The sequence below is a fragment of the Notechis scutatus genome, chromosome 4, assembly GCF_049901735.1.
Source record: "Notechis scutatus isolate UNSWTSFEM ecotype Mainland chromosome 4, rNotScu1.2, whole genome shotgun sequence".
Taxonomy (NCBI): Eukaryota; Metazoa; Chordata; class Lepidosauria; order Squamata; family Elapidae; genus Notechis; species Notechis scutatus.
The window spans coordinates 100,306,448-100,318,449 of record NC_142012.1 but is presented as its reverse complement, the minus strand read 5'-3'; the positions used below and the strand labels follow the sequence as shown (position 1 = coordinate 100,318,449).

Here is a 12,002-nt window from a genome sequence, read left to right as displayed (position 1 = left end):
CTTGTTTGCATGAGAAATCAATGAAATCATGCAATAGTTGGAGCAATCTCTGGCATCGCCTTTCCTTATTAAAGGGGTAAAAATTAAATTAATTAATTAATTAATTAATTAATTAATTAATTAATTAATTAATTAATTAATTAATTAAAGGAGAAAATATATACTAACACATAATGGAGAAAAGTATTTTAACTTTTGAGAAAATTCAGGGATATTTGGGAACAATCCATTCAGAAATTTCTCTTAAAATTGTCTGCTACTATAAAAATAGTTTTAAAAGAGGTGACAGAACAGCATACAATTGAGAATCAGGCTTTCAATTCCACAAATATTGAAAAGCTGTTTGGGGTTTGGATTTAAAAATGACAAGTTACAAGAATGATATGGAAAAAGATGTTACACTAGATTTACAAATAAAACCAGCTGTCTTATCATCAAGACAAGAGACAGCATACTCCAGACCAGGACTGTGGAAAGAGGAAGAGATTTAGGATAACCACTCCCTAGAGTTTCCCAGGGTTTAGGGCAGGGTAATATAGAATTAGTCTGGCAAGATTCTGTCCATATGGTATAAGGAAATAAAAAATTGTGCTATGATGTTTTGGGGCTAGGCCTGACAATAATATTGGGTAAGGATTTAATCTAACTCTTCAGCTGTTATAAAACTATAGGCTAGCTTGAAAATAGATTTCTCACGACACATCTGGTTGGACCTGTAATTCTAGCAGTTTATTAATTGTGAGACAGAAAAAGAGTAATATAATTAGAGAAAAATTCTAATATTTATAACTATCTTGAAAAAAACATATCTAATGTTTCTCAATCATCACGAATAGACTTGATAAAAGGTACTTATTTATATTTATTGCAAATGACAAAAGTAAAACAATAAATTTCATCTTGGAATAGGTTCCCTCCTTCCTGAGAACCTGTTACTATAGTCTAACAAAGTTGCTTTTGTCAAATTTCTTGAAATTGCTACTATTTTGAGCAGCTATATGCTCTCTTTGGGAATCTTGTAGGCTTTATTATGCAATAAAGTCTCTCAGCAAACCAGTTGTTCACGTAAGTACAGCCCCCCTCTGAACAAGATACCTTATTTGTGATCTGTAATCCTTTACAGTGTTTGTACTCAACTGGCCTGTTTTTAAATTTGTTTTTGCTAGTTTTGTTGCACTTATTAAGGCTTTTAACTGTAATAAAAATAATGTATAATTAGTTGTTATTAGTGAATTAGTATTAACATGTAGAAAAGGCAGTTTGTAAAACTGATGCATATATTTATAGTGGAAAATGTCAAATTTTGCAACCATGATGTAATAACAGAAAATAAAAAGAACAACTCATAGACATTCTGCATAATTCCAGCAGAGATACTTGTTTCATAAAAAAATAAATAATCCTAAACTTCAGTGTACAACAACTAAGCAATTTGACTTCATTCAGCTAGCTATTATTATTAAAAGGACTTGGCACTAGAGGATAATTGGTTTCTCTAGAATCTTTTTTTATTTTCTAGAGATTCAATTTTAGGAAACCAAACAAATTATGGCCATAAATAGTTCTGTATATGGTAAATGGAATTTGTCATCACAATGTTCTAAAAGAGATATCTATTATCCAGTGTAAATATTTATATTATCATACATTGACTACAGTTATATACGTCCTATTACAGGCAGTCCTTGACTTACAATTGTAATTGAGCATCCAATTTCAGTTGTAAGCAGTAACAGTCATAAAGCAAAACACCACATGACTTCACCTGGTTTTAGCTTTTTGTGGCAGTTGTTAAGTGAATGTGGCAGTCATAAATCAAATACCATAGTTTTTAAATGAATGCTGCAATTGTTAAGTGAATCCATTGTTCACTAAGGGGTGTTTTGTCAGAAACCAGAAGCAAACGCTGGTTTCCAGTGAAACATTGTGGCTGCAGAATGCTACAAGGGCTGGTTCCCAAGTGCGCAAAATAAATATGTAGCATGAATGCATTCAATTCAATTGTTTTTAAACAAAAACAGTTCAAAGGCTGGCAGGGAGATGGGAGGAAACAACAATTCCCCACATATTTCTAGGAAATATATTTTAGACTATTCTGAATGTTAATTTGACATATATAAATTTAATAATAAATTTATTGTCTCATCTATGTTGTAATATTGTAAGCAATATAGAAATAGAGCCCTAATCAAATCAAAATTTCAAAATGAATATGTACAGATATTATGACAATATATATTAAAGTTAGGGATATCTCTAGTTTTCAAATTGAGACAATCTGAAGTCATTTAAACAACATCCTTTTAAACATCATTATATTAAAATATAACAAAAGTATTCTCTTACTTTTTCAGAAAGCAAGTTAGTAACATTTTGCTCTTGTCTTTTCTGAAAACATTCATAAATATCAAGCAACTTAACAGCCAACACTTGCTCACAGTTAAAAAGAGAATGATGACTGAAGACAATACTTGATATGTTAAGATCTAGTTGATACATTTCACAGACATCAAACTTGGTACAATTTTCCAACTCTGCTTGCGTTGCCTATTTTGAGAGATGAAAAACACAAATTTTTCTCTTAAAGAAAGAAATTCTGAGCAACAATACAGGCTGTACTTCTATCTAAGCATATTTTTATAGCAGGTTCTGTAAATGAATCCAAAGTGAGAAAAACCTGTTTGGCCTGACAGATAAAAACTGTTTATGAATCAACATAGAAAATTATGTTTTTCTCACACCATTTCAGTATTAAGAATTATTTCAACCTTAATTATTAGATATGAGACTGGACTAGTTTTTTGGTATAAATAAACAGCAATATGTGACAAAGCCATGGATGTGATAGGTACATTTATGTCCCCTAAAACATTTGAAACAAAAACCCAAAGTTGAAAGGCCTGAACAGGCAGCCAGGCTTTAAAAACTAATTCAAAATGAGCAGAGATCTCTTAAATGTTTGCAGCTTGCTCATTCATGTCTCCTTCAAACCAAATGGAAAGTGATGAAGCAATTATATCATAGCATCTCCACCTATCTTATGAAATTCCAAATGCTAGTGCAGCCTTTGCATAAATAACACCACCTCCACAAATTGTTATTTAATTATGGTGAAAAAAACAATTAAAATATACTGTAAGTGTTCCTGAACACATGTAACACTTCTAGCAATGCATACTGAATGTTATCCGATGAAATATCCCTTTGTGAAGTAGTGTGAAACAATAAAAACAAACCTTTCTGTATATTGTCTTTAATTCTGTGGCAGTCTTAACAGGGAAAGACGCTATATGATGGCTTGATTGCTTGATTGGAGAAGGTAATGATATTATTTCCCCACTTTCTTCAAACCAACCTTTTGCCTTGATAAGGATGATTCAAAAGCATAAAGAAAATCAAGCAAACCAACATAAATTTAAAAAAAACCAAATGTTTAGAAAGTAGTTATTTAAAAAAAAAGCAAAATCATTATATCTACCCGTTCTCGCTGAAGGCGATTTTCCATTTTGTGGTACATCTTCCTAGGAATATAAGGCTTTCTTGGAATGTAAAATCCTTCTTCTTCTAGGAGTCGTGGCAACATATTGCTTGGTAGCTTACAGCTATGTATAACTGAGAATAATCAAGATGATTTAAAGAATGATGTATACTAATTAGTTTTCTTCCCTTTACTGGTTACATACTAAGAAAAGAGGTATAAATTTATAATAGCAGCCATATTTATCTGCTACAAATGACACTCATAACAAAGTGAATTGCCAGTAAAAATTTATTTTCTCCAACTTTTGCTCTTCTAAGCTTCTTACTGCTCTCATATAGTTATGGAAAGATTAAGAGAATCTGAAATGTCATAAGATAGAGACAATTGGGTACAACAATTGGGTACAAAAATATTGTACTTACCAATTATGGCATTTCCTTATCTGAATATGCTACCAAGATTTATCAGAAGTATCATTTTTGATATTTACCCACTTTTAAAAAAATACTCTTTAAAAAAGGGTAATGTTTTCCTCTTGACCCATAGCATGGAGACAAAAAACAGCTACAAAAGGCTCATCTCTGTTCCAGCTCAAAGGGTTTATGCACGATGTTCTTGAAACTTTCTTTTGGTGCTCTTTTGCTGTTCTCTTGTCCTTTCAGGCCTAATCAGAACAGATTCATCAATTTTTTAAATAAAAAAGTCAGCCACTAGACAAATCAGACACTGAATTCGTATTTCTTCTTTGGAAAAATTGGCAGTGATCTGCAGACCATTACTTTAAAATTCATTTTACTATATTATTTTTTTCATATTTTTAAAACAAAAATAAAGACCTAGGAAAAATGGGGAAAATACCAAAATGGTTGGAAGTCTAGAACAACTCTTCTATAAAGAAAACATATAGCATGAAGAACACTTAGCAGTTGCAGTAGAATTGCCTTTGCGCAGCTTCAAAACTTCAGTTTTCCTGGATCAGGAGTTCCTGAGCTCAGTCATTCAAGCCCTGATTGTCTCACATCTGGACTACTGCAATGAAGCTCTACATGGGGCTATCCTTGAAGACCATTCAGACGCTACAAATGGCGCAGAATGAAGCAGCATGGGCAACCTTTGGGGCTCCTAGAATGGCCTAGTTACACTGTTCTGCAAGCTGCACTGGCAGCCGGTCTGCTTCTGGGTACAATTCAAGGAGCTGGTTATTATCTATAAAGCCCTGCATGGCATGGGTCCAGATTACTTGAATAGGCATGCTGTGCATCCTGTCAGTCAAGTAATTTTGGCTGGCAGGGTCCAGGAGAAGTCTTCTCTGTCATGGCTCATGTCCTTTGGAACATCTTACCCCCTGAAGTGAGGTCTGGTCCCATCCTCCTTTTGTAAGCATCTGAAAACCTGACTTTGCCAATTGGCTTTGGGCACCAATGGGGAAGTGCCATGCTAAAGGTGATTAATAGACAAATACCAGATCCCACTTCACCTTTTGCACATTTTGTTCCCTCATCCCCATTATGAGATGATGTAAAATGATATCTGATGAATAGCTGTGGTGTTATCCCACAGTATTACAAACCAGGATCATACTATGCAAAAAAGTTAATATAAAGAAATGACTGCAAGAGCTAGATGGCACAAGTATTCTTTCCAGTGGCAATACTATTAAAGGCAGGAGGGAAGAATCATTAAAACAGATTTTTTTTTCATGGGAGCCACATTGGGGGTAAGAAATTAAGGAAATAACTGGTCCTTATCTCTGTGTTCATGAATGGGAAATGTCCATATGGCTCTTTGATAAATAAGAAAATGCTGTAATGTCATTGGTGCAGTTTTGCATCCCTTGAGGTGCAGCCTTGAATGTAGAAATAAGACAATGAAATTACACAAAATCTATCATGATTTCTATCTCATCAAGATACTATGCCAATTATGTCCATAATCTAACTGGTTTTCATTCATGATTTGAAGAGGGCAGGATAATGTTGATATGCCATGTTTTGCTACCAAGCAGCTCCTTCCTAAGTTGCTAGATATGACCTCTAATACAGCACTGAGATTCTTCTGTCTATTAATATTTAATGGTTTCAGTGTTCATAATAAGTCAGAATATTCCACAATGACAAAGAACTCATACCTCAATGAAAATGTTGGTCCTGAATTGGGGACACAACTTTGGCCTGTTCTTAAGAATCGCTGCATTTAAAATTGTTCTCTCCTCCTTCTACATTAAGACATTTTACACAAGCACAGTATATAGATTTTTATGGACGGGCAGGGGTAGCACTTTTTTTGACATGATGCCATTATGCCATTTTTTGCAGCATGAAAATGTTCCCTAGCGTTTACAAACAGTTTTATGGTGAAGTTTACAGCAGTATAAATAGGTTTAGCAAAAATGAAAACTACATTAAATTCTGCACCTGATAAAAGTTCTGTCCTGAATCAGCAGATAGACATATTTATATTTATGTCTATAAAAACAGTATCAATGTTATATTATCTTTGGAAATTTATATCACCTGGTGATGTGTTTAGAATAAAGAGTTGGTTCCATCCCTTTTCCTTGTCTACTTTATTGAAATTACAGGCAGGAGATTTTACTTCAAGTAATTCTGTCAACATTTCTTTCACATGGACAAGCAGTGGAGTTTGCTCATTTAAGCTACAGATGTTTTGAAGGCAGCCTTCTGTTGATTTCTATTGTTTATCATGAAGAAAAACAATGTGAAATAATAAATTCAATGTGAAATAATAAATAAGTGAATAAAAACTAACATGAAACCATATCTCAATTGAATTATTTGAATTGATATAGGTAATTCCTAGAAAATAATATGTTCATAAATGAAATCCAGTCTGAATGAAAAGCAATGATATCCATTGTTTTAAATTCCCATGTACCTTCAAAGTTTGGCTGGAAAATTTTTAATCATTTGGAGTAGATGTTGAGAACAAACAGAATTCCAGGAGGACAATACTGGATTCTACTTTTGTACACATTAAATATTGGGATAAAGGTGTCAAAAGAGCCACATTACTACCCCTCAAAAGATGTGTAATAGAAAGGCTATAATTACAAATTACACTATATCTTCTAATTTTAAATATACAAATTTGATAATTTGGATTTTGATTTTTCAATAGTATTAACAAAGAACTATTCTATTTGAAATAATTTAAGATAATTATTTATTTGATAATTTCTGTTGAATTTGATTTAACTTTACAAATTTCATCAGATGTGCATCTATGACCTACCTTCAGGACAGAAATAAACAATTTCTCAGTATTCATATTTCTGTTTTTTAAATGTAATTCATCAATACTTCAAATTTTGTAACTCATTTAAAATAACTTATTTAATAATTCAACAACTTATTAAACTAATGATTCAATCCTATATACATTGAACAAGGAGCACACTAAGGATATAAAAATGTTTTGGACTGAAACAATCTGGCTCTGGAACATTTTTTTTTTTTTTTTTTGGCTTTGAACAGGATAATGTGTACATTGTGGAATTAGTTTATGCACTTCTAGAAGTTGATTATTTGAAATCAAAAGTGGTCCAAGTATTAGACACACAAACCAAGTAGTACATATCATTTTTTTTTACAACAGCTTCTCACTTCTGCAAGGGGCTATGTACCTCCTATCTAAAGAAGAATACTTATAGTTCAATATAATTTATTAGCTCTCATTAGGAGCCAGTACTGGCAAATCCTGTATAGTAAGAGGATGAAAATGATACACGCTTGCTGCACTGAACAATTAAAGCCAATGGTTGCTACTTCTTCCATTTTTTAAAAATTATTTTAAGAAAGTACAATGCAGCAACTTTAAGAAAAAGGCTGAAAAAGCTAGGCTGTAAAAGACCTTATTACTTCAAATCTAATTGCAAATGCACTGTTTTTATGCATAAATACATAATATAGTGTAATTACATGTAAGTATATATTACTTCCATGATTATAATGAAAGATTTCCAAGAAACATACAAAAGCATACCGTGTTTCTCCAACAATACCCATCATGTTTTCTAGGCATAAAATCAAATTAAGCCCCTCCCCCCAAATTTAGGCCTAGTTTAAAACATGCAAAATAGGGGGAAGGGTGGGGGGACTTGCCATTTGGAGTGCCGTTGGAGCTACCACCGCCGTTTGGAGTGCCCTTGGAGCTGCTGCCGCCGTTTGGAGCTGCCTCTGCTGTTTGGAGCCACCACCGCCGTTTGGAGCTGCCTCTGCCGTTTGGAGCCGCCGCCGCCGTTTGGAGCTGCCTCTGCCGTTTGGAGCTGCTGCCGCCGTTTGGAGCCACTGCCGCCGTTTGAAGCTGCCGCTTCCGCGTTTGGAGCACTACCGCTGTTTGGAGCACCACTGCCACTCCAAACATGGCGGCAGCTCCAAACACGGAAGCGGCAGCTCCAACGTGATGGTGGCACTCCAAACGGCGGCGGCGGCCCAACGGCGAGGCAAGCTCAAACACGAAGCGAGCCACCGCCGCCGTTGGAGCTGCTGCCGTCGTTTGGAGTGCCGCCGTCGCGTTTGGAGCTGCCGCTTCCGCGTTTGGAGCTGCCGCCGTGTTTGGAGTGGCGGTGGTGCTTCAAACAGCGGTAGTGCTCCAAATGCGAAGTGGCAGCTCCAAACGTGACGGCGGCACTCAAACAGCGGCGGCAGCTCCAAACGGCGGCGGTGGCTCCGCTTCCGTGTTTGGAGCTACCTCTGCCGTTTGGAGCCGCCGCCACCGTTTGGAGTGCCGCCGTCACGTTTGGAGCTGCCGCTTCTGCGTTTGGAGCTGCCGCCGTGTTTGGAGTGGCGGTGGTGCTTCAAACAGCGGTAGTGCTCCAAACGCGGAAGCGGCAGCTTCAAACGGCGGCAGCGGCTCCAAACGGCAGAGGCAGCTCCAAACGGCAGAGGCAGCTCCAAACGGCGGCAGCAGCTCCAACGGCACTCCAAACGGCAGCGGAATGGGCAGAAGGGAAAGCAACAGAGGCAGGTGCCAAAGGTCTTGGGTCTGCAGCAAAGGTGTTTGGTGGGAGTAGGGAGCTCTCTGCGCTTCGCCATGATCGCCCGTTAGGAGCGGCTGGTGGCGAGGCTGCCCGCAGGGCGCTCTAGATGAGGATGAAAGGGGGAAAATTAAGTTACCCCCGAAAAGACGGCCTAGCCGTTTTTTCGGGGCTCAAAAAAAAATAAGGCCCGGCCTTATTATGTGAGAAACACGGTAATATATTTTTGAAGACTTTATTGTAGGAGCAAAAAGAAAAATAATAATGAAAAATTATTTACTTGATGTGCGTGTACATTCTGAGACATTAAAATAACATTTCAATATTGTTTATTTCATTAAAAACAGTAATGAAATATATAGCATTATGATGCTCTATACCTATTTATTAGAAAGAACTACAAGCCTCTCAAATAAAAGAAGAAAAAGACCATTCATATGTCAAGAATAATAATACCTGTCCAACATTTGTATCAAGTTCTTTCATATTGGAGTGGTCTTCAAAAGTTGATGTAAAAAATTCAAAACCCTCATCTAAAGGTACTTCTTTCTAAGAGTGATAAAAGAACATAGCTGAATAACTATTGATAGATCGTACCAGCCATAGAGCAACTTTTTATTTTCTTCTAAAGATATTTTCCTTTATTTGTCCTCATATTCTTTTAAAATAACAGTTACCGCTCAAAGATTATGCTTTATTTTACAATAGCAACCATCCACTCCTCACTGAGACATTGTTATGTTTCAAAGATGCATAGGTTACCCTTTAACTAAAACTATGTAGTCACTTGTTCATATACATTTGTTAATTAAACAACAGGCACTAAGGTAAGATCTCTCTAAATTATCCTATGCTGCTAAATCTTCATCATTTATTCCAAAATCTGCATAAATGCTGAGATTAGACATTTTGAAATAGCATCTGGATCCATTCCTCCCCATTTTAAACAATTCTGGGAAGATATAATGAAGAAAGAATATAAACATGCTGGCAATGCTCTGTGTGGTAAGGTTTAGATCACGGGTGTCAAACTCGCATTGTCACGTTGCTATCATGTGACATTTCATGATATTTTCCCCTTTGCGGAACTGGGGTGGGTCTGTGACGCATCTGGCCCACAGGTCACCAGTTTGATACCCTGGTTTAGATTAATGTAAAACAGCAACTCCAAAATAATCTGTTTATGTTCACATGGCAAAAAAATAATAATCTGAATTTATAATCTGAGAAAATATCTAAGTATGTATAGTCTACTACATTCACGCTGATTCAAAGGAAATTACTATTTAAAACTAAGAATCCAATTTAAATTAATACATGCAATATTTCGTAACCATTCAATTATCATTTGAAACAATGAATTCATGGCAAAAGGGTTCCAGCTTAATATTGAGAATACTTGATATAACCTTCGTGCAAATTGCACTAGTGATCAGGTCAATACAAAATTGTTCACACAAAATAATTGTGCCCATTGTCTGATATTCCAAACTACATATATAGCTATAGAAATTAACTAAATATTTATTCCACCAGTATGCATTTGTGTAGTTGTTGGTAAGGTTTGATGGAAAATACAGTGATTACTAATTACCTATTTTCTATGGCATTACCAGTTCTAGGAATGATTCATATTATTTGTTGTTTCAAGTCTGGCAATCAAAATTTATATATGTTCATAATACTTTTTGAAACAAAAGAATGGGGAAATGTCAGCAAGTTAGTTCAATTGCTATTAATTTTTTGCAATTTAACATTTTGTTGTTATATTTGGCAGACTGAAATCCATATTTAGCTTTCTGCTTACATTATTTCAAAGTGCCTTTTCTGTTTTTTTATTGTTGAAGTTCCAGATGCAGATCATTTGTATTTTATTAAGCTTTCTGGATCCTCCCCCATGCTTGTACAAATAATTTTAAAATAAATATAAATATGAAAAACTGAAACATGAAACTGAATAGAATTTTGCTAGAAAACATTTTTTCAAAAACCAGACCAGATTTTAAAAAGAAGAAAAATAATTTAAAAGATTGTGTTTTTTAAAGTTAAAAGGACCCATTAGGATCAACTAGAAGTTCTCCTAGATACAAGCTTCCTGCTGTCTAAAAAAAAATCCTCCAATGTGACCCTTTTCTTTTTCTTCACACCAACATTTGAATAAAAGAGTACATTATCTGTAGGTATTTCCCAACCAAGATTCAATTTTGAAACTCAAGTACAGGTAAATATGTGCAATTCATTTGCTTTCATTTTTTTATGTCCCATAACTGCAAATTTGTTATTATTTTCTCTGGCCATTGAAAGCTCCAAAAAGGATAAACAAATCTCTCCTGTATGCTCTATTTCTAATCCTGTTACAAGATTACAGATATGTTTGCACAGATTATATAGAACATCAACATTAACTTTTAATAATATTTAGTAAAAGATTAAAAATTAAGAAAGGACCATTTTTCTATTTATGTAAGGGAGTACGGCCTGAATGACAGTTCTACAAAACTGTGCCTTTCTCATTATTAATATCCTGAAACTGAGTCAAACAATAGTTTATTACTCTCAGGAATCTTTACAAAAGTTTTGTTACCTCAGCATTTATTTCTTGATTGTTTTGAAATCCTGTGGTAGAATTTTGTTTGTGAGAAAAATCTTTTTCCTGCGCAGCCTAAAATAAATATTATGCTGTATTTAGTATATTACTTTTAACATACACATTAACAACCAAAATTACATACAAATTACTCATCACATAACCACTTTTTTCTGGGATACTTCCAGTGATGTTGAAGGCGAATCTTTTACATTAGATTATCTCTTTTCTTTCTTTCATAGCAACATAAATCAATATTCTGTATTTTTTTCACTTAGTTACAGACCAATTAAAACTATCACCTTGACAGTTTTCAGCTTTTCTTTTACTCTGTCCCGCAATGCTTCAGTTAATGTATCTTGTTCTTCTACTTCAGCCACAACTAGAATCAAGGAAGCATACATTTTTAGAATGCAGTTTGTGACAGAGTTCTTTCACTGACCCTCTAGTTAGTATATACTGTCGATCATATTACTAACAATAAAATACATGACTATAATTTTTTAGTTTTTCAAGCTGTTAAATGCTTGCATTCTGCATATGAACCACATAGAGAGAGAGACACTTAGCAAAATTCCAAATGAATGTATCTTTAATAGGATTGTGCTCTGATTCAGCCTTGAACCTGACATGGGAGTCTCTGACAAAATCCTCATGGAGTTCTACTTCTAATATTCATGAGATCATGAGTTCATGAGATCAGCCTGCTGGAAAAGAGAGGATACTGTGTTTTGTACCAAAAAGTAGGGCAAGGATTTTAAATAGTAATTTCTGATACTTACCCACTTCATTAGTGTTTGCATTACTATACTGTGTTAGGCAGTGTTGCCCAATAGTGCATTTTAGTTCTATTCAGCTGCCTTCTGTCTTTCAAGAATCATTTAGAATTCATTGTGTACTGGAGCTACTAAAGCAGAGATGGAAGCAGTGAGAGGAAA

General features: G+C 35.0%; 1 protein-coding gene across 1 annotated transcript in view; it reads right to left on the bottom strand.

Annotated features, from left to right (window-relative positions):
* CC2D2B (coiled-coil and C2 domain containing 2B) overlaps positions 1 to 11,541 on the bottom strand; it is a 61,789-nt gene extending 50,248 nt beyond the window's left edge. Inside the window, exons 1-8 of the mRNA XM_087964243.1 lie at positions 11,367 to 11,541; positions 11,062 to 11,139; positions 8,934 to 9,026; positions 5,995 to 6,172; positions 3,479 to 3,612; positions 3,237 to 3,362; positions 2,347 to 2,547; positions 1,096 to 1,193 (exon numbers count right to left, since the gene is read on the bottom strand). Coding sequence (XP_087820369.1) covers positions 1,096 to 1,193; positions 2,347 to 2,547; positions 3,237 to 3,362; positions 3,479 to 3,612; positions 5,995 to 6,172; positions 8,934 to 9,026; positions 11,062 to 11,139; positions 11,367 to 11,468 — 1,010 coding nt within the window. The 5' untranslated portion in view covers positions 11,469 to 11,541. The remainder of the gene's footprint in view (positions 1 to 1,095; positions 1,194 to 2,346; positions 2,548 to 3,236; positions 3,363 to 3,478; positions 3,613 to 5,994; positions 6,173 to 8,933; positions 9,027 to 11,061; positions 11,140 to 11,366) is intronic.
* Between the last annotated feature and the right edge of the window lie 461 nt (positions 11,542 to 12,002).